At 34.8% G+C, this 27,852-nt stretch overlaps 2 protein-coding genes across 4 annotated transcripts in view; both read right to left on the bottom strand.

Annotated features, from left to right (window-relative positions):
• Window positions 1–3,152: 3,152 nt before the first annotated feature.
• The window catches only part of LOC140755019 (uncharacterized), a 41,310-nt gene continuing 16,610 nt past the window's right edge, over window positions 3,153–27,852 (bottom strand). Inside the window, exons 2-10 of one of the 3 annotated variants that reach the window (XM_073090190.1) lie at window positions 24,267–25,817; window positions 23,477–23,638; window positions 22,136–22,331; window positions 9,658–9,871; window positions 8,903–9,030; window positions 8,102–8,244; window positions 6,543–6,636; window positions 5,451–5,491; window positions 3,153–5,070 (exon numbers count right to left, since the gene is read on the bottom strand). In XM_073090190.1, coding sequence (XP_072946291.1) covers window positions 5,473–5,491; window positions 6,543–6,636; window positions 8,102–8,244; window positions 8,903–9,030; window positions 9,658–9,871; window positions 22,136–22,331; window positions 23,477–23,638; window positions 24,267–25,817 — 2,507 coding nt within the window. In that variant the 3' untranslated portion in view covers window positions 3,153–5,070; window positions 5,451–5,472. Of the gene's footprint in view, window positions 5,071–5,450; window positions 5,492–6,516; window positions 6,637–8,101; window positions 8,245–8,902; window positions 9,031–9,657; window positions 9,872–22,135; window positions 22,332–23,476; window positions 23,639–24,266; window positions 25,818–27,852 lie in introns of all 3 variants that reach the window. The other 2 variants (XM_073090189.1, XM_073090191.1) reach the window with 2 other exon arrangements.
• LOC140755022 (uncharacterized) lies at window positions 14,935–16,410 on the bottom strand. Its single transcript, XM_073090196.1, has one exon. The coding sequence runs from the start codon at window positions 16,048–16,050 to the stop codon at window positions 15,094–15,096; it is 957 nt and encodes a 318-aa protein (XP_072946297.1). The 5' UTR covers window positions 16,051–16,410; the 3' UTR covers window positions 14,935–15,093.

The raw sequence follows: 27,852 nt of genomic DNA on the forward strand, positions 1-27,852 counted from the left end.
CAGGCAGATACCTTACGCTTGAAGACCATAGTCTTCATAGATCCATAGATCTATGGAACGCCTCGAAAATGTGCCTGCTTTACCACACCCTTGAAAACAGAACACAGCAGCGTTACATGGATATTATACGGCAGAAATAAGTATTGTAATGCTGCCGTATACCGTATTATACCATATTTCCGAACGCATGTAAAATGAAAACTTTCTACGCCATCCTTCCCAAGATAAAAATAATACCTACATACGAAGATTATAATAAAATTAAATACAATTTTCAAGTAAATGTTAGAGAAAACAAGAGGACATAGTTTAAATAATTGTTTTATCGTATACTTTCGGTATATTTTTGGCAACAAACTTTTTATGTAAATATTTGGCACCAGCCGAATGGTTACTAAGGATTTAATTGTTCCAGTAATCATGTTATTGTAATTTCAATAATATACAGTCATCAAGGCTTTAATTTCCCACAGGGGCAAGTGTGTCCTCTTAGCATAAGGACTGGAAGAATTGAATTAGGACTGGATTACAAAGATAGGCAGCTAACCTGGAATATATCTGAAATTGTGGGACCGAAAAGGATTCCCTGTGATATACTAGGATTCCCTGTGACGCAGGTGCCATAGACACATACAACGACGGACACAGAAATACCCAGACTTAGAACAGAAATATTAAACAATCTATTACTAAATTCATCATTTAAATAGATATCTGTCTGGTCGGAAATCAAACCCGCAAGCCTTTGCGCATCAAACCAGTATGGTGATCGCTCCGTAATTTATGTTGTATCACTTTGCTTGCCAAACATACTCGTAATTTGGAAATTTCAAGTTATTAACTCACCTATCATTTTATAAATGTTTTTCAAGTGCCTAAGTATAAGATGTGGTTCAAATACACTACATACAATAGACAAATATTGATACAAATAACGTAAGGAAAAATGTAAGATAAAGATTATGAATAACAACTATAGATTTGTTGATTATACTAATAACTAAATACAGGCTTAGTTGAGCTTGTAAGGCAGAGAGATTTGTAATATTTGTTTTTCTACATTTTTCATTTAATATATTTATTAAATACTATATGGCAACAATAAACATACAATAATTTCACATTAACTTAAGTAATTATAATATTTTGCAATTTTTTATTTCTTTTAACATATATTTTTAAATATTATAACCCAATATATAATAATTCGTACTTTTGTGATATATAATATTGTAAACATTAAGTAAACTTGATTATATGATGTATAGTAATAGGATAGGATATGTAATATGATGTAACATATTAATGAACATATAAATCAACTTCAACGTATACAGAAGATATGATTACGATATTGATTATCTATAGGTATTATATTATACAATTACACAATAATAAATATTTTATTATACGATGTATAATTATAATTATTCCTATTTCCTAATCTACATGGACATCAGTTTATGTGGTAAGTAACAAAACAACATTATTTAAAACTAAAAGAATTGATTATATAGTTATAATTGGATATAATTATAGGTTTTAAGAATCATAGATCTTTTGTAGTAATTTAGTCATATAACATTGACACTTGACATTTAATTTTCTAGTTCTGTGCAGTATATGAAGCAATCTTACTTGGAAGATACTAATTTAAGAGAACAACCAGTTCTAAAAGCTAAGAACTGGTTGTAGTTGAGGCACTGTAAGGACTAAATTAGAATGTTTAATGTATTCAAGCCAAAGAGTATAGCAGTCACACTACATTATAATTTTATCAAATTTATATTGTTTTCACAATAATCCATACTTATCTTTTGTCTTATGTGTGTGAAATGTCGTTTTGTTACTAACCACATGATACAACTAGTTTAAAATTATTAACATATTTCCTAGTAATATAATCTACTAACATCTAAAACGTAACTTTATATTTACTTTTTAATTTCTAAATATCGTTTGCTTTTCTTCCACTTTTATAGGATATATAAGGATATAAGGAGGCTTTCACATAATGTGGTTCAGCTTAGAATAATGCCAACAACTCGGAGTACACATAAAAAGCAGGTTAATAATATTGTTACATGTGGCTTTACGTATTTATGATCGATTTTACTGATGAAATAAATGGTTTTCATTAAGATAATAATCGACTTTTAAGCACTTAAAACATTGTACTTAACACTGCACATAAACCAGAATGGTCTAAGCAAAATATAGTAAAAAAACACGGTCAAACAATTGTTTCAATACTTAAATGGTACAAATAAATTAGAAAACAGAGAAAATAAGCTACAAATATTAAAATGTGATTTTTATAGTGTATATATACATGTTATACATTTCGTGTCAGATAAAATCATATTTTTCTATACATACATATAATGAATGACACGTCCGGCCCACGTTTCTGATGATATAAGGACGTATATACCTTGTATAGAATGAGAAATATGTATTTTTATTGCCAAACTGCAAACCATTTTAGATATCTTTAGATATAAATGCACCATTAAGCGGTGTATAAATTAATTATATACGTTAAAAGTATTCGAGAACAGAAGTAATTGTTAAAAATTACTTGGGTTAAACGTTTTGTAAATATAATTCAATTAAATTATAACATTGTTTAATAATGTTTCTTAATCTTTGGGATTTTCACAACCAATTAATAAACTCTTATACACAACCTGGGAACTAAAATAATATAAACAGAGATCAAAGTGGTATTCATTTGTTTCTGCCTAGTTTGTCATATATATATGAGAGCCAGACATATAGCTAGACAACATTTTAAACCATTATTTCAAGAGTTTTGACAAATATTTGAAAGAATGTTGCAGCAAATACGCAACATATAATTTACAAAGGATCATTATAATTTATCGATTAGAGTTAGCTCTTACATTAGGTAAAATTTTCTACTTGAGGTATTTAACGCATCAATATACAGGTTTAGGTTTTGGTACTGATACTTAAACATTATATAGATGATGATATAAAAGTGAAGATTAGACATGAGTTATATTTAACACATACATTAACTATAATTCAATGGTCAAAATCATAATTAAAATATGGAATATGGTCATAAAGGAAAATTAACAAAGGCAATAATCTGAAAATAAATAAAAAATAAAAACAACTCAAAATAAAAAGTAAGCATTTATTATCATAATAACAATTATTAGTATAAATATAAATGAAACAAATATCAAAAATAAGGAAACAATTTATAAAACAAATTAAAATATTATAAATATGTACAGGAAACGCTTAGTTCTGTGGCTTATTGCAAATGATATATGATTTCACTGCAAAGACCGTATTATATTGGAAGCCAATTACTATTACATAATAGATTTTACATTTTGTGTAAGAAAAACAATTATAAGGATCTCTACTAAGCCGCCTTAGAGCGCAGTAGAATGCTTTAGGCATAGAAAAAGTAATTAAATATGATTATGATTTAGAACAAGCATACAACCCGTCTTGAGCAGCGTTCATAGACGTCAATAACCTTCCCAAAATATAGAAGAACTAAGTTGGAACTTCTTTTTAGAAATTGGACTTGAAATAATCCCAACCTCGTCCAAAACACGATTTTTTTCCTATCCTTATTGCGTAAGCCTTGTCAGTTTTGGGTATTACATCAGTGTAATAAGTCTTTACCAAAGCTAAGTATTATTGATCTCATTAAAACGCATGTTCAAACCAGCGTGTATTTCCCTCTATCGGCATTATAACTTATTTGTTCGAAAAATAAACTTAGAATAAAATTAGGATTCTATTTCATTACTTCATCTATGACTGGAAGCATCTTTTAATTGCATAAATGGGACATTGATTAATTTGCAGTCAATTATTTATATACAAAAAATCACAACAGGTAGGTTAAACATCTATTTTTTTAAATATTTTTGATATTTTTTGCAAGTGTACAATGGCCTTAATATCTAATTTTATTATTACTTCATGTATAAATCTCTGTTTACAACTATAGTCTATTTATAAGTTACTGAATAACACTTCCATTATTAATTGTATAATTATTATACAAAGAATAAAACATGTAAAATGTTTATTTACAATACGTTACTTGTTAATGTTATTAATTTTTGTATAATTCAATTATACAATTAATAATCAAGGATTAAAATATACCATTATATATTTTAAATCGTTATAAAATTCTTATCCACAAAGTTCACGATATTATTATGCATTTTGATATATACGATAGCATTGTACTTATACCATTGATAAAACTGCGGTTCTATATTATAAGATGTATAATTCATATTGGATAATTATTAAAATTTGTATTCTATTTGAGGCAGTGCTAGCTTTCTTTAAGCACCTATATTATTACAATAACAACAACAATTACTATACGAGATTTAATTTTAAAATCTATTAAGACACAGAATTGGAATTTGAGGCTTATTTTCAAAGATTGCAGACGAAACTAATTATATAAATAAGTTTTATATTTGTTTATGTTAGGAACGAACGGTTTTATTTGTACATTGATGAATAGTAAAATAATTTTGAAATATTTATAAATATTTTAAATAGGCTCTCTTACTTTAAGGTTATGTTTTAGGGTCGCGGTACAATTTTTAAAGACTATAGTTTAAGTAATTACCAAAAAACTAAAGTAATCTTATTTCTCAATAGATTAATACACGGCTTGCTTACTTTGCGATGTTAAAATATATAACTACATAACTAGTATACGTAGTTATTTGGCTAGTACTAATTATTATTTATATATGAGTAAAACACATATAATTTCGACTAAACTGAAATGTTAAAAGTAAAGATTTTTACAAAATGTTATTAAGACTTATTCTAGAGGATTACAACAATTTAAATATGTAACACTTTTCAAAGTACATGTAATATTAGACACAAATTTATACATGCAATAATAAATACGATGAATCACAATAATATCGACTCCTAAGTCTTGTATAATTACTACAACGTATAATATCTACAACTATAACTACCTTTTGGTAAGAATCTCACACAATGTTGCCTTCTTCCGGACTTATACTGTCATTCCTGTAACAAAACAAAAATTAAATTATTAGCTGTATAATATGTTATAAATAATAGATTTATACATTCGAAATTGAAAATCTAAAATATTGACGATTTCTTTATACTTCTTCATACTAGCTATAGGCGTGTACTAGTATAGACATGTACCATACATGTGTCATATTTTACATTCCTTGCAAATGAATGATTGTAATACAAAAATTTATAAAAAATACAAATGCAATTATCTCTCTTCTCCAAGAATAAATAAATTTATGTAAAATTATTAATTTAAATAATTACTATACACGAAGTATGTAGCTCTACACATGTAAATAATGTTATATTAAAAAAGCCAGTCATCTCACTCTCCGTTAAGATTATTTCAAGTGTAAACATACCAATGACAAAGCGTCTTATCAGCTACACGTCAGTAGTGTACCTGCAATTATAAGCGTTAATTGTTAAGTAATTAGTAAGCAAAAGCATAAGTATTAGCTATTTTTTTTGTAATATAAGAGTAGCAGACGAGCATGCAGTCCACCTGGTGGTAAGTGGCTACTGCCGCCCATGGACATCTGTAATCAACCTCAGATAGGATCAGATATTCGTACCTGAAGTCGGCCACAGATGCGCCGCTACTCCTGAGGACTAAGCTGGAACGCCTCGAAAAAGTATGTCTCCCTTACCCACCACACCCTTCAAACCAGAACACAGCAGTGCTTAATACTACTGTTATAAGGCGGAAATTGGTGTGGCGGTGGTGCCGCCGGAGTCGAACCACGTTTACGTGACGTTTTAATAATAGACAATGAAGATTATGTGCTATATTCGAAATAGCTACGAAGTTATATCAGCATTTTTAATAAGAATAACATTTGATTAAAATTTTAAGTAGGTTGTTTAAAATTTCATTATATATTTTTTATGTATTAAAGTTGATATTTTCTTTAGTTTAATTTATTTAAAATTTAAAGAAGTTTAATAATTGTGTTAAGTAATTAATCACAATAGTTTATATTATAATAGAAATAATGTAATATGGTTAGAAAAAAAAAACGTTCAAGAGAAATTAATAATAGTAAAAAATGAAAAGAGTACAAATATATACAATTAATTATTGTATTGATTGCTTTTTAACCCATTAGTTTCAATATAAATTGTTAAGGTTTTAAATTGCAATAATTTTAATAATTAACCGTAAAGTATAAAATTATTAATTATTCCATACCCAAACCACAAAATAAATACCCTTAATCACTTATAATTAAATAAAACAGTCTATAATCGATAAGAATTTCGTATTTATTCAAGGTAACTTGTATAAAGGAATTATACACATTATAATACTTGATATTACTTGATATTATAACCTGTATTATACAAAACATAACCATTTACCATAATTATACACAACATAATCGTTATACCAACACATATACCGTGAATAGGCAAGCAAGAAACGACCTTAGAGTTAGTAAATATAGATCAACCTGTCGCGGGCCGGCACGCCGACCTCCTCATCGGACTCGAAATCGTAGTCCTCTGTCCTTGCGTAGCTCCTGTTCGTGAAACCACCCATGTCCACTGGAAAATACAAAAAATATATGTGAAAATATAGCTAATGTTATTCGCACTATTTAGATGAATCTAACGACATATCATAATTGTTAAAATCTGTTAAGCCGTTTGGGCTGACGTATGAAACATAACCTGAAACCTGTTCTCTAAATTATCGGAGTGACATAAGCTATATTTTTAGGCGATCGTGTTTATGTTTTTATTTAAAAGAAGTTTATTACACTTTTTCCTTGTTATGAAATGACGCATCAATATTTTTTATTTACAGCCCGGCCTTAATCTTATCATAACTTTAATCTAGCCATATTTTAATCTATCAAACGGTAAAATATACTGTTTCTAGAAGTCTCTCCTATTATTATATTATTAATAAAAAAAGAGCATGCAGTCCATTTGTTGGTAAATGGCTACTGCCGCTCATGAATATTTGAAACGCTAGATAGTATTATAGTCCTACCTGAGATCGACCACAGATGCGTAGCTACGAGTATCTCAGAGGATAAAATAAATCATTTTATAAGTGTTTGAAGGTGGGAGAACCCTTTGTGGTTCGACTCTGGCGGCACCACCGCCACACCTGTTTCTACCTAATAACAGCAGTGTTAGGCGCTGCTGTGTTCCAGTTTGAAGTATCTGGTAAGGGAGACAGACTTTTCCGAGGCGTTCCAGCTTAGTCCTCAGGGGTAGCGGCGCATCTGTGGCCGACCTCAGGTAGGAATATCTAATCCTATCTGGAGTTGATTACAGATGTCAATGGGCGGCAGTAGCCACTTACCATCAGGTGGACTGCATGCTCGTCTGCTACTCTTATATTATAAAAAAAAAAAAAACAAAAAAAAAGTGTATCACAACACAATGTAACACCGTTGTTAAAGGGCAGATAAATTTTAGGGCGGAGTTATTTTCGAATCGAACCACGAAGGGTTTTATCACTTCTAAATTCACCATTCAAAAAATCACTTCCCTCACCATCAGTAACTTAACGTTATATGGCATTACAATAATGTCAGGGTTCCCTCCTGCCAACGATAAGTGACGTCACAAATGACGTAATATTCAAAACTAACTTTTAGTAATTATCAGGCTTCCCCAGTTCCCGTAATAAGTGCCGTCACAACTGATGTCATGGTTCCAAGTAACTTAAATATCTTCTGGTTTCATCGTGTTTGGCACAACATTTGATGACGTCACAATAACAACTAAGTGAACTCACCTCTGGTAGCCTCGTCATACTTGGCTTCCCCCGTTCCTGTAGTAACAAGTGACATCACAACTAATGTCATGTTCCTTACTAACTCAAATATTCTTTGGTTGCCGCCTACTTGGCTCCCCATTTGATGACGTCATGATACCAACAAAGTCAAGTCACCTGGTGCGGCGTAGGGTAAAGGTCCAGGGTCTTCTTCTCGTTACATTACTCGGTCCTACATTACCAAGCTACTCTTGACGTCGGCGGTGACGTCACACTCACCTCTGGTAGCCTCGTCGTACTTGGCGTCCCCCCACTTGTACTCGGCCTCAGCGTAAAGCGGCGGCAGCGTCTGATGCGGCGTGGGGTACAGGTCCAGGGTCTTCTTCTCGTTCACGCTCTCCGTGTCGCTGAAGGCTGGCATCCTGGAATGGAGAATGGAATAGATAAAGTTTGACTAATTCTTAAAAAATGTTCCCAAAAGTTGTGTGAAGTACTTATCCGCATTTGGCCAGCACTGTAGACTATGGTCTAATCCTTATCTTTATAAGAGGAGACCTTGACACTGCTGTTATAAGGCAGAATTAGGTTTGATTTGGTATCTAAGTCGAACCAGGAAGGCTTACTTAATTTTGATTAATATAGAAGTCTGATTGAACGTCAACAATCTACCACCGGGTCGGTGTTTCGCTATGGAGAAGAAACGGCGAAAGAAGCCCATCATCAACCCATTACAGTCCTATTGCTGGGCATTGGTTTCCTCTCAAAGTAAGATGATTTAGATTTTTAGTTTTTTTATTATAAACGAATAGCAGACGAGCATGCAGTCCACCTAATGAAAAGTGGCTACTGCCGCCCATGGGTAATCAACCCGTCATAAGATTAGATTCCAACCTGATTTCGCCTACAAATGCGCCGCTCCCCCTGAGGACTAAGCTGGAACGCCTCGTATAAGTATGTCTTCCTTACCACACCATTCAAACTAGAACAGGCAGAAATAGCCGGTGGTGCCATCGGAATCGAACCACAGAGGATTCCACCACCTTTAAAATGAATTGCACCGAAACTTACGAACGAACTTACTTAGTATACTCCTCGAAGCAGCTGAACCTCCACAGCGCGAAAGCGAGCATGGCCATGGAGATGACCACTCCAGCAGCTATCACCAACCACACCATCAACACATTGCTGTCATCTGGTACCTGGAACTCCTGTAAACATCAGATTTATAACATTAATGTAACACATAACCTTGCTGTCAACCTGATAGTGTGTGTTTGCTGCTGGCTGTGGAAAATCCATGGACATTTCCTTAAAATATAAAGTAGACGACCATTCAGTCTACCGTTGGCTACTGCCGCCCATAGACATCTGCAATCAACTTCAGATTATTAGCGCTTACTGCTGTTCATCATCATCATCAACAACCCATTACTGTCCCACTGCTGGGCACGGGTCTCCTCTCATAATAATGGCAAGGATTAGGCCATAGTCCACCGCGCTGGCCAAGTGCGTATTGGTAGACTTCACATACCTTTGAATTTTTTTTTTATAAATCTCTCAGGTATGTAGGTTTCCTCACGATGTTTTCCTTCACCGATTAGCAAGTGATAATTAATTTCTAATACACACATAACTTTTGAAAAATCAGAGGTGCGTGCCTGGGATTTGAACCTCGGACCCCTCGATCGAGAGGCCGAGTTTCTTAACCACTAGGCTATTACTGCTGTTATTAGGCAGCAATAGGTGTGGCGGTGCTACCAGTCAAATCCTCTGTGATGCTACCAAAACAATTCAAAATATACAAAAAAATAAAAATATCGTCAAACGTCACTCACCCAAATGCCCAACTGGGTGAGCCTGGTCTCGAAGGGATCTATCTTGGAGTACGTATCCCACATGTCCTTTAAGTCCTCCTCGTTTAACCTCCCGTCCAGTTCGTCCGAGATCCTGTACCGCAATGGAACCCCGAAGGCGACGATGGCACAGTCATCTGAATGCGGCCAGTTGAGGAAGCAAAGACCTGTACTCCTGATCACGGTGACGTCCCTCCTGGAATATTAAGGAATACAGTTATAAAAAATGCTTAAAATATAGTATATCGCTGCTTTGCTAGAATAATGGCACAAGTAAAAAAGGTAATTCCAAGAGAGCCAGTTTAAAATCAAACAATGTTTTTGTTTCGAAATCTTTTATTTAAATGAGAATTAAAATAATGATAAATACAATTAAAAGTAGTTATGTATATAACAACAGTACTGTTAGGACACATTAAAATAGGAAATATTTGGAATTAAATTGTATCTTTAACAAAAGTATTAATTTTGAGTTGTGCTATTATTCTTGCAAAGCAGCGATATGCCACTCCTCCATTGTAGATGAATCTAACGACTCGACATATCAACCAATCCTACGTATAATATCGTAACTACAAAATGACAACTTTACAGGAGAGCGTTTCAAAGTTTCAAATATCCTAAAATGAGAATAATATCTGCATTACTTCACATATCTCTATAAATTTGGTATAAATATTTTATTTTATACGCTTTTATAACGTTACTTATGTCAAACACATTGAAATAAGGCAATTTATGCCATAAAAACGAAAAGGTACTTTTGTGGGTATATTATATGTATTATACGGGTATATTATAGTAGGAGGGGTCGATATGTTAAAATCTGTCAAGCCGTTTGGTCGGTATGGCTACAAAAGAATACGTTCACTCGAAAAACTTTACCCTCCAAGGTTGGGTAAAAAAAGGTGTGATAGAGTGTAACATCTTAGTGGAGAGTAGATAATACCAACCCTAAAATTCCGATATTAAAAAAATAAAATATCACAAAGGTGTAAATTGAACATGAATTGCTGGTAAATTTTCGTTATATTAAAGCATATTTTTATAATATACGAGTACAGACATGCATGCAGTCCACCTGATTGTAAGTGGCTACTGCCGCCCATGGACATCTGTAATCGACCCCAGATAGGATTAGATTCCTACCTGAGGTCGGCCACAGATGCGCCACTACATAGAGGACTAAGCTGGAACGCCTCGGAAAAGTATGTCTCCCTTACCACACCCTTCAAACCAGAACGCAACAGCGCTTAACACTGCTGTTATGAGGCTGAAATAGGTGTGGCGGTAGTGCCGCCGGAGTCGAACCACAAAGGGTTCTACCACCTTCAAAATATATATAGATATATTAGGCGTTTTATATAGATATCGATATAATTTCATCATCTTGCATCCCTAGTGATTAGTCAAAGAGTTATTAAAATTCCCGTTGAACACGAAAGACGCCGCGAGCGAATGTTCAAATTGTTTAACATAAAAAACCCATGAGTCATGTTGCAGTTCTTTAGATAGGGATGACGATTTCCATCGAGAATCGATATTTTTACATTTAATCGAAGTCTCAATCGATTTACAATAGTATCGAAAACTATAGATTTTTTTAAATTTTTTCTCGATTTATTTACTGCTTTGGGCGAAATGAAGTTACCTTCTTCTATTGACTTCCTTAGGAATTAAAAAAAGGTTAAAGTTTAATTTAAATTAGATGACAAAAATATCAATACGAGAAACATGGATCGTAATTGTATCTAGACGAAAATAAAAAAAATATTATAAAATTTAGAAGATATTTTTTGATAACAATTACATATATTTGTCTTTTTTTAGTAACTGAGATGGATTGTCTAGATAGATTATTGCAATATCGATTAAGTTCGATTATTTAATGCAAAATATCGATTCTTCGATAAGTCGATCCTATAGCATCCCTACAACAAACAAGACAAGAGTGATAGGCGAATTTTCCAAAACGAATACATGAATTGGAATCCCGCCAAGCAGGTTCAGAACTGCGGGAAATTCTGCAAATAGAGTCCAATTCTACGTACTATTGCAGTATTCGCAGTCTATTTTTAATTGACTCCAGTACCATCTGCATTGTGTTATCCACTTTTTGTGCGCCACTTTTTACTTAAGTTTGAATGATAGGAATGACGTGTTTGATTGCAGAATGAAATTTTATTTCCACGAAAGATGATTTCCGAGGCGGTATTTTTCTTTAATACAGCACTTTAGATTTTTTTTAAAACGAGTTTTGTGTTAATTGTTATGAGTCAGATTGTTTTTGGACTTTCCTCTCTCATAAGGAAATTGTATACTAAAATATACAATATAGTTTTTTTGTTACATTCGTTAGTCAGGTCAATATTTCAAAATATTTGTACCTCAAATATCCGTAAAATACGCAACGAATAGACAACCTCTTTTCTTTACGAAATCACTAAAAAATGGTATCTTTTAACAGACGTCATAAAAGATAAGTAAACGTTTGACCCATATTTTTAAAAAACCTTTTCCTTCCCATCACTCAGTTGTCCAAACTTGACTACTTATGAAATATAATTAAAAAAAAAAATAGAGCAAATATTATTTGTAGTTACAAAATGTTGCATATGAAGTCCTTTGATCAAGATTCCGAGCACGTCAACATCACTGGCATGTGATGCAGTGTTTGTGCATCTGTAATCACGAGTTCGTTGACTTATCGAGAATAGATCAACATTCATTCTAATATCAAACGCACCTAAAATAGATGTTACACTGGTTACCGGTAATTTAATCACGAGGAAAGATTGTATCGATCGACTCTCGTAATGCAAAAGTTATATATCTTGTTGAGTTGGCTACGCCTCTAGAATACGTTGCAGATTGTGGTTTTATAAGAAACTAGTTATTGCCCGCGGCAAAAATATATATAATAATAAGAAAATATGACATACTAACATACATAAAACTGAAAATGCGTGCCTACATCGGAACGACAGTGGCACCATCTGGCGAAAATTGGTCGTACCAACTCTGGGACCCCTCGTGAGCTCATGGACAACAACTTTGCTAAAGATCATCACTTGATCAAATGCATAGTTTACGATTCAATCCTTACTAATATCGATTAAAATAATCGATCTTTTGGTCCAAAAGATCGATTCTCCGATTAATAGATCTTAGATCGCCATCCATAGTTCCCGTGGGATTTCCGGGATAAAAACTATCCTATCCGTTCTCGGGTCTCAGACTATCTTCGTATAAAATTCCATTAAAATCGGTTCAGTGGTTTAGGCGTGAAGAAGAGACAACCAGACAGACAGACGGAGTTACTTTCGGATTTATAATATTAGTAAGGATGAGGACAAGTTTCTAAATTAAAAATAGGAAACCCAAATGTACTAAGGCAGACTATAATATGTAATGGAAGAGACATATGTATGCACTTCATGTGATATTACGTAGTTGAACTGCACTTGTATCATGAGAACCCTTAAACTGTTTCTATGGTATCATAATAAGTTTTATCATTGACGTCATACAAACATAAATAGTTACGTAATATATATAGTAATGACTAGCTGACCCGGCAAACGTATTGCCATATAAATAAAAAAATGTCAAGGGTGAACAACCCTTATCATTTAGGGGTATGAAAAATAGAAAGTAGCCGATTCTCAGACCTACGGAATATGCATATAAAATTGGTGAAAATCGGTAAAGCCATTTCGGAGGAGTACGGTAACTAACATTGTGACACGAGAATTTTATATATATGATAAATAAGAAAGGTAAATTACATCTGTAGATCTGTAGCAATTAAGATTGTCATTTACGAATATCACACTAATTGTTTATTAATGATAAATGAAACGTGAGTGATAAAATAACTGTGTATTTAATCATTGATCTGATAAAATGTTTCCGTAAACAGTAGCTTAAAAATAGGTAACTATTTTTTTTAATATAGGAGTAGCAGACGAGCATGCCGTCTATATGATGGTAAGTGGCTACTATCGCCCATGGACATCTGTAATCAACCCTAGATAAGATTAGTTTTTTACGTGAGGTCGGTCACAGATGCATCGCTACCCCTGAGGAGCTGGAACGTCTCGGAAAAGTAATGCTCCCTTACCACACCTTTCAAACCAGAACACAGCAGCATTTAACTGCTGTTATGAGGCAGAAATAGGTGTGCCGGCGTATATTTTACTAATAAATGTTAATAATATTAGCTTTAAAAGTTATAATATAGCTAATATTATAACTTTTAAAGCTAATATTATAACTGTTAAAACTAATATTATAACTGTTATAGCTAATAATTATTAAAAACGTAATCAACTCACCATAAAATACACCAGTTACTGCCCTCTAACGATTATTTTCTTTATTATACTCTTACACTTTACTTCTAACTAGGAATAGATTAAATTATTTTTCTATTTGAGACGGATTCTGCGACTAGACTAGATTCTAACGCATTATAATAAATACACTTTAAAACATTTGCTTTGCTATCTACAACGTTTTAGGTATTTCTTATCATAAGAAAAATTACAACTTGTAGTTCAAACTTATTTAGATTGCATATATCATTGCCAGTCTTATGAACGTTATTTACAATTTATGGTGCGATATGTTTGATTTCACTCGTTTGGGCTTCCATTGGTGCCACCGCCTCCGGATGTTGAAGTGCAGTGAAAACAAACGGGTGGCTAACCCTCATACAAGTTTTTCTTCCGTGAATTTAACAGGCTTCTTCAGAACCTCAATCGCATTGTCCGATTTCGTACTCGCTTTAACTCCATCATTATTATTATCGTTATCCTTATTTTTTATCTTTGTTTCCGTTAATGATATCTTAGTTTCTTCATTCGCGGAATTAACGCCGTTGTTGTTATCCATAAGCGGCTCTATTGGTAGATTTAAATCAGACTTTTTCGTAGCCACCTTCTGATCCGGAAAAGTTTGATTTTCCGGACCGTTCTTGTTCTGCATTTGCGGATAGTGATGTAATATGGCTGTCGTGTTAAACGTTATTTTACTATACTTCACATATTCAGTAGGCCTCTTACTTTTATGTTGCTTACTTGTGCTAGGATCTGTATTAAAATCTATATTATCGCTAGCTACATTTCTTAACCTAACATTTGCCACTGGACTCTCTTCTGAGACTCCTTCGATTACATCTTTCGTATCTTCTAATATATCTAGTGCTACTTTTCTACTTTTTCTAATACTCTCCATATACTTATTATAGAGATTCATATCAGTAGTATTATTTTGTTTGAGTGGCAACGAATTTGGCAATTTTTTCTGAGGTTTCTCCTCAGCCGTGTATCACAATTGTTTTGGATTATAGTTTTGGCTTTTGTGATCAATAGATTCTGATCTTGCCGCGGTGTTGTCACGCGCGGCGTTTGTTAGCTATGTTTGAGACTGCACCATTGATATGCTGGTGGTCTCGGTGACGATGGTGGGAGCCGCGAACTCTTCGCCGGTGTAATCGTAAATCGGCAACTCACAACACATTATGCACTTAAGAAACTTTGGCACTTCCACGTAGAAAGCCGGCGGCATCGGTATCAGCGGTGACGTGGACGCCTTGTAATATAAATAATCTGGGTTATCTCTGTACTTTTCGTCCGCCGATCGTTCCAGCAACGGAATGCCAGATAAGAACAGAATTATTAGCGTCGTGAATAAAGGCGACATTATTGCAATACATTCAATACCCTCGATAACGTTCAATGATATGATGTAAATACCCCACCACAAAACTATTTCTCCGAAGTAGTTAGGATGTCTGGAGAGGCCCCACAAGCCATCGTTGCACCACTTTCCTTGATTAGACGGTTCTTGTCGGAAAGCGAATTTTTGGAGATCCGCGTAAGTTTCAATCAGCAATCCGATCACAAAGACACCGGCTCCCGCGGAGTCCAGTGTCGTCATAGTTTTGGGTGATTTTGGGTACGTGTGATGCGGTGAATTAATGATAATCACTGGAAGACTGACGATGTAGACCCACACGGCTTGAAACGTGTAAAACACAGCGAATCTAAGGGTGTTACTCTTACGGTCTTCAAACTGCTTGTCTCTGCCGATGTGGTAGATCCTGTAAATGAGGTATCCGGACAGACGCAGTCCCCAGACACACACGAAGGCTGTGACCATAAGCTGTCTGCTGTCATAATTTTTGAGCGTGCTCCCGCCTTGCCCCAAGAAGAACGTTAACAAAGCTATTATTATGAAGTTGGCACCGCCCGTGAAGTCTGTGAGTTTGTCGCTCTGTGACAGCGAGGCTATGGTGAAGAAGAGGATCTGCATTGCGACAGCCACCATCGCGCTCACCGCGAAATTGTTCCTGTCTAGAAAGGGCTCCATTTTAACCTCGTCGCTCTATTCGGGATCAGGGAATACTGACATCGATTCGCAGGTGTCGCATTGCTGCATCTTAACACTTATGTTGACGTTTTAGGGTTCTCTAGGTGATCTAAGAGACGCGGAAGCCATTCTGCGGTGAAATCGATTGACACTGGGTTTAATTTGTTTGTAATCGGTTCGCGGGTATCGCTGTGGGTTTTTTGTGTGAAGCGTGGCACTGTAAGCTCGGTCGCCCGAAAGCTTGCTACTAAAATAGATTTGACGTTTGCGGCGCGCGTGTGCGGAGTTCCCCGCGCATGCGTACAGCGCTCGCACAAATTGGATGACGACACACATTTTTTTGTGTATTGACGACTGTCAGCTGACTGTTATGTGGGAATGTGGATTTGCGGGGGCTAATTCAAACGTATGTAACACAAAAACAAAATACAACGAAACGGAAACATTAATAATATGATGTAAAACGCTTTTATATCGCAGAGGCCTGAGAATAACAAAATAGAAATTACAATATTTGAGTAAGTTTCAATGACCACAACGTAGATTTAGTAGGTAACAAAAAACAGATTAACGTGTGGCCAAAGTTTTCCATACAAATTTAAGTAATACTTTACTATTATGCAAATACAAAGACGACACTTTGTAATATACAAATTAAACAGGTTGCTTTGTGGCAAGTCCAAAACTTTCCATTCTGCGTATTAAGTAATCTATCGAAGTATAGGCATAGTAGAACAAAAATATAAAGACAGACTTGCACAATGGAAACCCTTTTGATTTCCAGCTTTGAGCACGGATATATGAAAGCATATACTAATTGTATTTATAACAAAAAACAGTTAAGTATTCATTTTTTCTTTGTCTGTCTGTTTAATCTAGCTAAACTCCGAAACGGCTGGACCTATTTTAGCCAGACTTTTACTGGCAGTTAGTTATGTTTTAAGCAGTAACTTAAGCTATATTTATTTAAGAAAAATAATAAGTATACCGTGCAAAAAATGTGATGAAACCCTTGAAATCAAATTACTTATAAATTCGAGTGAAACCGCGGAACAAAGCTAGTATATATAAATGTGCTAATTATTATGTGCAAATATAAGTCACTGTTTACTAGGTCACATATATAATGTGAGATATATAATTGGAACGAACGCTCTTGTTTATGCCGCTGTCGTGAAGATACGTCTAAAAATAGTCCACTTCGCATGAACATACGTCAAACACTTTGAAACAATTGAATAAATGGAAATATAAACATATGAAATAAAGTTTCTGGGCACAACATAGATTAGTAAAGATTATTCACTCCTAACAAGGAAATGTACCCAGTTTTGAGAATTAAAATAGTTGCGTAAAAAAGTTTTGCCACGTCTCCGTGCTAAAATGTCCCTAAAATATTTGAAATAATTATTTATTTTTTATGTAAGTTACGCAGTATTAGTTATATATTCGTAAATTTTGTCTAAAAATGTTTTTATTTATCAAGAATTCAAAAAAAGAACTTACTAATAAGCCAGTTGTGGCTTCATTCAATTTCAAGGCGGCGAAGTATCTTTACTAATCTATGAGGCACAATTATAAAGAGACAAAATGTGGTAGAACCCTTCGTGGGTTGCCGCTGCCACACCTATTTCTGTTATAACAGTAGTGTTAAACGCTGCTGTATACTGGTTTGAAGGTGTGGTAAGAAAGAAATGCTTATATGACGCGTTCTAATTTAGTCTTCAGTACCCTTACCATGAGTTTTCAAAACATCCCACAATTTTACGTTACGTTTACTCAATCCTTTATTCTGTTCCGTTTGCATCAGTAGACTGAGTAAACGTAACAATAAGTAAGTGCTCAAGTCTTTTTGTCTGCCTCACATGTTCGCAAAAAAGAGAGACAAAATATAAAGCGCCATTTTGTCAATTTAGACATTTAATGTTACGTTACTGACACTATAGTTCTGATACAATCCGCTAGGGGCGCTGATTGGAAATTGTATGGGCAAATACGTAAACAAATACCAAAACAGTACCCTTACCATGAGTTTTCAAAACATCCCACAATTTTACGTTACGTTTACTCAATCCATTATTCTGTTCCGTTTGCTTCAGTAGACTGAGTAAACGTAACAATAAGTAAGTGCTCAAGTCTTTTTGTCTGCCTCACATGTTCGCAAAAAAGAGAGACAAAATATAAAGCGCCATTTTGTCCATTTAGACATTTAATGTTACGTTACTGACACTGTAGTACTGATACAATCCGGAAGGGGCGCTGAAACGTAAAAACTCATGGAATGGGTACTGTAGCACTACCATGAGTTGGCATAGAAACGCCACTATAGAAATTGTAAATAGAAAACTATTGTCATTTTGCTAGTGAATAACATAACTACTATCGTTACGGTATTTCTTGACAACGTCTGTCAAATTAATGACTCATGGGACCGAATTTGTATGGCAATAGATCATAATGACATTCGCTAGCGATTTGATTTCTATAGGTTTTATACGTATCGAGTTACGCCACTACGGATTTTAGTTCTACGAGTAACCACCAGAGGCGCTGTACAATAATACATTTATTTTACGCAGTCGCTAGCGAGTAATACTTTTGTAAACTCATGGTAGTGCTACAGGAGTATTATGTTTCTGTCCTCAGGTATGACGCTGATTGAGGTTAATTACGGACGGACTGTACGCTCGTTCGCTCTTTATATAATACTAGTGGTGCCCGCGGCTTCGCCCGCATTTTAAAGAAATAATATGACATACATAAAACGGAAGATTTGTACCTGTATTGGAATGACAGTGGTGCCATCTGTAGAAAATTGGTCTTACCAACTCCCAAACCCTCGTGGGCTCTTGGACAACAACTTTGCTAGAGATCATCACTTGATCAATTGCATAGTTTCCGATTCTATAAGTACTTATGAATTAAAAATTAATTAAAAAAACCTTTTCCCACGGACTAAATTGTGAATCTAAACCATTCTCAAGTCCCCTTGAACACACACAACAAATTTCATCAAAATCAGTCCAGTCGTTTAGGAGGAGTTTAGTGACATACACACGCACATAAGAAATATATATATATATAAAGATTATATATAGAAAAGGTAGATAGATGTAGTTTTTAGAGTTGACAACGTAGAAAATAATAAAATGGTAGAATTATCTGATTAGCGATTAACCGTCGCAGAGTCAACTTACCCTGATGATGCTCCGTTTTGGAGCGAAACACGTGTTGGTGGTGGTATGTATGGTGGTGTATATTTTTAATTTTTGCATCTGCATGCATCCTTTGAGGGAGGGAGGGTGGTACATACTGCATGGTTTAAAATATATACCATCATACATATTTGTAGCGGATTGCGAAGTAGTTTTAATCTTAACTTAATAGCATGGATTTCCGCAAAGTAACGCCTGATACAATTAACTATTTAGAATTATCTGAGACTGGACGGAAGGTCACCTCTTGTAAGACCACAATACTCATGCCTGATAATGTCTGTTTAGATAATACATACTGTATTTCGATAAAAACCCCGATGTTTATGTCCTAAATACAATCTTTGAATCGCTTACGTTAGAGAGCTATATTGGTGCCGAATGCCAAATGGAACAGAAATTAAATGCGTATTATTAATTAGGTTCAGAGCAAAACAAAATGACAACGCACCGCGTAACAGAGCACTTTTTTATAATATGGGAGTAGAAGACGAGCGTGCAGTCCACCTGATGGTAAATGGCTACTGCCGTATGGACATCTGTAATCAACCCCAGATAGGATTAGATATTCCTACCCGAGGTCGGCCACAGATGCGCCGCTACGCTTAAGGACTAAGCTGGAACGCCTCGGAAAAGTATATCTCTCTTACCACACCCTTCAAACCAGAACACAGCAGCGTTAACACTGCTGTTATGAGGCAGAAATAAGTGTGGCGGTGGTGCCGCCGGAGTCGAACCACAAAGGGTTCTACAAACTTCAATTGTGTGTTGTGTTGACGATGTCAAATTTCCTGGAAAATTTACCCTGTTTTTCGTTTAAATTTTAACTATCAATAGTGTAACGTTGCTATTTTCGTAACGACAGTGTATAGACAGCGTCGACATGCGATACGTGATAACATACGTAATGGAGAAACTAGGAACTATAGTGTATGAACAACCGCAATGCACAAGAAAGTGCAGACAGTGATAACAGGAAAATACCACTAATTAATTAACTGTGAAATTGTTATTTTAATGGATTGTGCATTTATGTATCTACAATCTGCATCGTACCTTAGATTAATAAAACACATAGATTAATCATTCCTTACAAGAAATGTTACCAGTTTTTAAAATTGAAATTGTTGCATAAATAAAATGTTGCCACATCTCCGTTCTAAAATGTCCCTAAAATGTTTAAAATACTTATTTATTGCGTAAATTACGTGGTATTAGTTATTTATACGCAAATTTTCTTAAAAAATGTTTTTTATTTGTCAAAAATTCAAAAAAATAAATGATATAATAATCCTTTAGGGCCTTCATTCAATTTGAAGGCGGTGAAGTATCTTTATATTTCACTTATCAAAGGACCGTACGTGTGCGATATGGTCTGTGATAAATAAAATCATATCATTCTGTACCATATGAACGTTTTTATTAACCGACTCCTAAAAAGATGGTTCTGTATTTGACAACTATGAATTTCCGATCGAGTTTATTTCGAAAAAAAAACACCAATATTGTTCCACTAACGAATAGTGTCGCTTATAAGGAATCAAATTCTGGGAAGTAATGATAAATGGAAAACTAAAGGAAAAGGCTAATTTTCAACAAAATTCATCTTTTATTAAAAATTAGACTTGCTTCGACCTTGATTGTGATTTTAGACCACATAGTCAACTCACAACTTAGACAAATCCAAGAATACTTCATAAAATGTTAAAATCCCTCAAGCTATTCAGGATTAGGGCACACTAAAGAATGAAACATGCAAACGTATACAAAAAACATTACTAACCATAGTCTGATAAAAAATACCATATATTTACTACTAGCTGACCCGGCAAACTTTGTACCGCCTCAAAATCTATTTATCAAATATATTTCATATAAAATATAGCCTATGTTACTCGTAGATAATGTAGCTTTCGAATTGTGAAAGAATTTTTAAAATCGGTCCAGTAGTTTTTAAGCCTATTCATTACAACCAAACAAACAAAGTTTTCCTCTTTATAATATTAGTGTAGATGTCATCACATCGAATAATAACCATATTACAGTGAAATATACCAAACTACTTGAAACGGCACTATATCATGTTATTGGATTATAAATACGTGAATGACAAAGACAGATAAAGAGCCATAAATAATGTATTAATGCTGATAAAAAAGCGAATACTTGATAACGTTTAACGCACTGAATAAATAAATAATTCATTCGGTTGTTTCGTGCGAAACTTTCCGTAATATTTATTAATGAAATTGTTGAAAACTTATCCATCATCGTCATAAATAAGTATAGATATCTCACCGCCTTGTAATTGAAGGAAGCCATTAAATGGCTTAAACGGCTGACAATTTGGCGGCTGGTAATTACACCATGTCAGCCATTTAATGGCTGTCATGGTGGAACCATATTAATTATACATAGTTTAAAAACTAAAAACCACGCTAAAATCTTTAATCCTGATTCCTGACGATCCTGATGAGGAGAACGGGTTATAATCGTGTGTTGTCATCGGTTCTTGATAATAGTTCAAAATTTTAAATTAATCGGATCGTTCAAAGTGGGTAAAAATCGAGTTCAAAGATTCCGTTACATACATACATAGATACAACCTAATAATATTATTGTTTCAAAACTAAAAACCAAGCTATAATTGTACAAGGAAAATCGTTAATCCTAATTCCTGACGATCCTGATGAGGAAAATGGGATAAAATTATTAAAATCGTGTATTGTCATCGGTTCTTGATAATTGGTCAAAATTTTAAATTAATCGGACCGTTCAAAGTGGGTAAAAATCGAGTTCAAAGATTCCGTTACATACATACATACATAGATACAACCTAATAAAACCGTGGTAGAAATAAGAATACTCACGTAGAATTAAGGCCAGGTTCGATGTTATGCTCGTTGATGTACATCGTGGCCATATCAGCTATGACCAAGCGGAACTGTTCCTCCACTCGGCTGAAGTTCATCAACGATAACCCAAGGTTCACCTCTAGACGGTAGTCCGGGATCGTCGAGAGATCAGGGGTCGGTTCCTCTGGCACTACTTCTGGTGGTACTGGACCTGAAATGTAATCCAAGGGTGAGAATTGATGAAGAAGCTGTTATTTAACTTGCCCTGTCAGTTAGTTTTTGAAGGTGGTAGATCACTTTATGATTCGACTCATCTATTTCTGCACTTATAACACATTGTAACAGCAATGTTAAGCGTTACTGTGTACTGGTTTGAAGGGTGCATTCCAGCTTAGTCGTCGGGGGTAACGGCGCATATATGACCGACCTCAGGTAAGAATACCTAATCCTATCTGGGGTTGATTGAGCAAACAAGTCTGTAGTCCACCTGATGGTAAATGGCTATTGCCGTCCATGGACATCCCAGATAAGATAAGAGTCCTACCTACAGATATAAACAGATTGCTAACCCTAAGAACTCAGTTGGAATGACTCGTATAAGTATGTCTTACTATATCTTCGAAAGCAGAACACTACAACGCTTTCCATTGTTGTTATCAGGCAGAAATAGATGTAGCGGTGGTGCCGCCGGAGTCTTACAGAGGGTTTTACCAGCTTATTGTGTACCGTCTACAAGTTCCCTGGCTTGTAAAATTAGATCAACTTTGGAGGACCTCATTCAACTTTCCAGCCCAGGCCTCCGATGAGCTTAGTCGGCCACTTTCTCTCTTATCTCACTCTTCTCTGCTTATAACAGCAGCACTTAACACTGTTATTGTTAGAAGAAAGATGTAGCGCTGACGTTACCTTCAAACACCACAGTTAGAATAGCAACCTTTTTTTATTTTATTTTTTTTGTTTACGAGGGGGAAACCTTCAAAAGGTACCCGGTGTCGTGGGAGCGACGTAGGGTTATATGGGATTCTTACCGCACTAAAACCCCCCCGGTGGCCGTCCTCGGCGCTGCGTAGAGGTCTCCGGGATCTCCAAAGGAACGCAACCGGAGCCCCCTTAGCGCGTTGCCCCGTCGGGCTCCGCCCAGGTGAGCTTGGCGCTCGCCACACCGTCTGGTGCGTACGACGGTATGCGACCACACATACCGCCGTCCTTCCCGGGCCGCTGGCTGGGCGGTTCGAGCTCCCACTCTTGCCACCCGCAACCCCGGAACCCCCCTTTTAGTCGCCTCTTACGACAGGCAGTAGATACCGTAGTCCTATTCTACTCCCGGAACTACAGGGACGTAGAATAGCAACCTACCCATCAATTTGAAGTTGAAACTGAAGCCACGTCGCCACCTCATGCCAGGCATGGTGCGGAACCTCACGAAAACTTTATTCACATTGAGGAATCGGAAATGACGCTCAGAATCCAGACCGAACGAGAAGACCACACCGTCAGCTCCAGATGGATCTTCGCGGCCTAGAAAGCAGATGGAATATTCTTTCGTTAGGAAAATGAAACTTTGCTAACTGAAATTAGCGCCATGTCTCAGTTTAGCTACGAGCTGAGTTTGTCCCTTTTCGCGGTCGTTGCAACACATATTATAGTAATAATTAAATGAACATTTTTATTGTCCTTTTGTTGTTGTTATTTTTCTTTTGTTTTACGTTTCTTTTCTGTCTTTTTCTGTTGTTTCATTTGAGTTGCAATTATCCGAATAATTTTTTTCTTTTTTTTTTTCTAATGAAACCGATAGATAAAATCAACACCATTACGTTGGCTACGTTTCAAAGTTTACGAAATATTTTATTTGTTGGTATATGATATTGTAATTTCGATTCTTCGTAATCTTGTGCTAAACATATTTTTATTTTATTATTATTATTATTAAAAATATAATTTACATTTACTTGAAAGTAAAAAAATGACAAATTCTATAAACGATTTTTAAATCGAAACAAGGTTATTTCTAGTCAAGAGATATTGAAAATCAAGTAAAGTTTTACTGGGAAAACACATGTAATAATAATTTGTTATTTTTAGTAACTTTTAAATCGGCGGTAACTTAGCTGCCAAGCTATAGAATTCTGAAAATAACATTACGTACCTGGTTTAACCACTACAAAGTCTCCATTATTTCCATTCAAAGCGAGATCGGTGACGTTAAACTCAATACCCGCTCCCTCGCCTTCTAAGATCCAGTCGAACACCGCATTTGTCGGGTAAGGACTGGGATAGTCGGGAGAGGTCAACACTACTGGTTTGTCCATGCTTAAAGTAATTCTCACTGGCTCATCCCGATTCTTCTCATCAATAATTAGCGAGTTCTTAAAAACATTAAAACTAGTATTCCTTTCTCCTGGTTTGAGTATACCGTTGAATTTACGAGTGGTCGTTTCAACTTCATCATCATCGAATACTAAAGGTTCTACGTCATGTATTTTGACATGTGTCGTTTCTGTAGTTTTATCATTTGCACTTTTCTCAATATCATTAGCGACTAACGCGTCATCGACGTATGGAATCAAAGTACTTGAGTCAGTCACTTTTGCGGGAGCGGCTTCCGTGGATTTTATATCTGGCTTTTCTTTAACAACTTCGTCGTCGGCATCTAATTCTTCGCCTTCTAAATCTTCATTATCTTCGATATCTTCATTGCTTTTTTCTGGCACTTCCTCGAAGAGCTTTGATAAGTTCTTGTCGTCGATCTCTTCGTAGTCTTTCTCCAATTCGGCTACATCTTCATCAGCTTTATCTTTCAGTTTATTCAACGTTTCAGTTAACTTATTTAAATCATCAACCAAATCGCCATATGCTTTATAGACGGTGTCCTCTTCATCGTCCATCTCACCTTCAACTTGCTCATCATTTTCACTTTCTAACATTTTGGCACTCCGAAGACTTGCATCAATATCTTTATCAACATCATCTAAATCTGTTTCTTCTGGGCTCTCTGGGAAGTTTACTTCCTCATCATAAATTTCTTCTATCGACTTTTTGTCTTCATCAACTTCTTTAGTCTCATCAGGATTTGCTGATTTATCGAGTGCAAAATCATTATCAGGTTCTTCAGCTAATAGTCTTTTAGTTTCCTCAGCAACTTGATCGAAATTTGATTCCTCGATTTTGTGCATAAGAACACCAAATTCATCTTCGTAGTCAATGTCACCGTCTTCAATGACGCTTGTATCGTTGTCGATTTTGTATTGTTTGTCATTTTTTACTGCTAAATTATCTTCAATCTCCTTTTTAACATTTTCAACTTCTGTTGAAGCCTCTTCTGCTGGTTGTGTGGTATTTTCTTTTTTATTTGCGTCAATTTCTTCTAATCGCATGTTGCCAATATCATCTTCGTCGTTACCCTCAGCAGATTCCACCTCCATAGCGTCAGCGTAATCATCCTTGACCTCTGATCTGTTATCTTCTATTTGATAATCGTCGATATTTTCCATTTCTTCATTGTACTCATCATCTATACTTCCATTTTCCTTTCTAAACTTCTCAATTTCTTCCTCTACCTTTTTCTCATCAGCAAGGCTACTATCGGCTTTGATATCCTCATTTGACATATGAATTTCGTAATCACCGTAATCTTGCATTTCTTCAGTATCAGCATCCCGGAATTCTTTGTACCACATGTCCTTGTCTTGAACGCTGCCTGTGAAATAGAAAAAAATATTTAATCATACAGGTAAAACAAATGTATCAGCGCATTAAGAGAATTCGTTACATTACGAATATTAAATATTCGATACCAATCGAAGTTCATATCGAAACGATCGATTATTTAAACAAACTGACGTTCTTCATTTAACATATTATTATATATTGTTGTTCACGTTATACCAAATTCGACGACTCCTATTTATTTTTAACTTTTTATCTTTAGATATTATACATACATAAATTGAATATGCAATTTCAATTTTAATATTTATTATCGTTTCGTTGTTAAAGATTATTGCAAACTGTCCGTGCTATTTTTGTCACGAACTTATCAAACGATCGTGACATACTGAGAATGAAATTGCTTACACAATTACAAATTTACTAATGATAATTGGAAATTATTCTTTTTTTATAAGCAGTAAATGTGTATGGTAAAATGACAGTACAGTAATACCTCGGACTTACACGATTGGTGGGACCGAGTGATAACCGCTTAAGTCGAATTCGCGTAAGTCGGGGTATGCATGTACATACCATCGTATGGTATGATTTCGAATGTGTTGACTTCGCGCAACAAATACAAATGTTTACATGAATAATTATAGGGTTAGTAAGCTTATTTTTTATAATCTACACTCAAACCATAGGAGAATCGACGAGATTTGAAAATCGCGTAACTCCGAATTCGACTAAGTCGGGGTAGCGTAAATCGGGGTATTACTGTATTGCTTCTGATAAATAATTTAAATTATTATTACGTTATTATATATTAGACATAATAACAGCTAACACCAATAAATCATTACAGCCAAAGTTTACTATTGACATTGATGGACTTCTGCCTATTAGAAATTTGTTCGAACTTTGGTAGAAAATAAATCAAATTTAAACAAGAAACCTTAAATTAAATTACACTTAATTGAAGAAACCTAAAAATAACTTAAATTAAGCTTGATTAAAAATAAAAAAATCCGATTTGTATTACAAACGAACTGATAATCATAAAAAAACTGAACAGATTATTTAATGACAACCAAAAGCAATCTGGATCAAGTTACATTTTAAACAAAATCGGTCCATCCGTCTAAAAACACAGACACACATAGAAACATGAAACTCAATTTCAAATTTCAAAAATGTTTTAATACCCTTCTTTATACGTCGGGGTCTAAAACATTTTTTGAAATCAACAAATTTATGCATGATCAAACAAACATATAAACAACAGCTTTATAGATTTGCAATGAAAATTAATGCAATTATTTGTACACTCAGTGTTTCTCAAAGTGTGGTATGCGTTTGAAATACGCACAGCTTGGGGTAAATGCACTCCATGACGGCTAGTGAATCGTGGGGGGTAGAAGAAATGTAATGGCGGTTATTTGAAATCATCACAAAATTGCTTTCAGAATCGACTTAATTTTCATCCAAACCTGTCAGTTTAATTAATAAAACATAATATACACTTCCTTTAGTGATTGTTTTATTTTATACAGGTTTTATTACAAGTGTTCGCGTTTGAAAATCAAATAGGGTACTTCAGATTGATTTTCGTGACGCTTTAACTTTGAGAAACACTGTAATAGATAAAACAATGGCCTCACAGAGTATTGTTTGTTCGAAATAACAATAATATTCCTGTTTAATTACTCGCAATCAACAATGTGTAATATTTAATTAATTTACGTCGTAATGGCGACATTTATGTGAAATATTAAACACAGTTACAGTTATTTTAAATAATGGACGATAAAAACAATTAATATGTAATTAAAATGTATAATTATGCTAATTCTTCGCTATTATCAAACAATTATTATTCCATTAAAATACATTATAATATTTTTACAGCTGTTATCTAAGGAATATCCTTGTCGTTTAGCGTCGTTTCTCAACCTGAGAGTTGCGTACCCTTGGGGGTCGCGTTGGTTATTAAAGATCTATTAAAAAATAAGACAATACGTTTCTTTAAAAAAATATAACAGTAAACGAGCTCATGGCCCATCTGATGATAGGTGGCAACT

The sequence above is a fragment of the Epargyreus clarus genome, unplaced genomic scaffold (genome assembly GCF_041222505.1).
Source record: "Epargyreus clarus isolate Ecla_fem2 unplaced genomic scaffold, WU_Ecla_fem_2.2 ptg000032l, whole genome shotgun sequence".
In the NCBI taxonomy this organism is placed as follows: domain Eukaryota; kingdom Metazoa; phylum Arthropoda; class Insecta; order Lepidoptera; family Hesperiidae; genus Epargyreus; species Epargyreus clarus.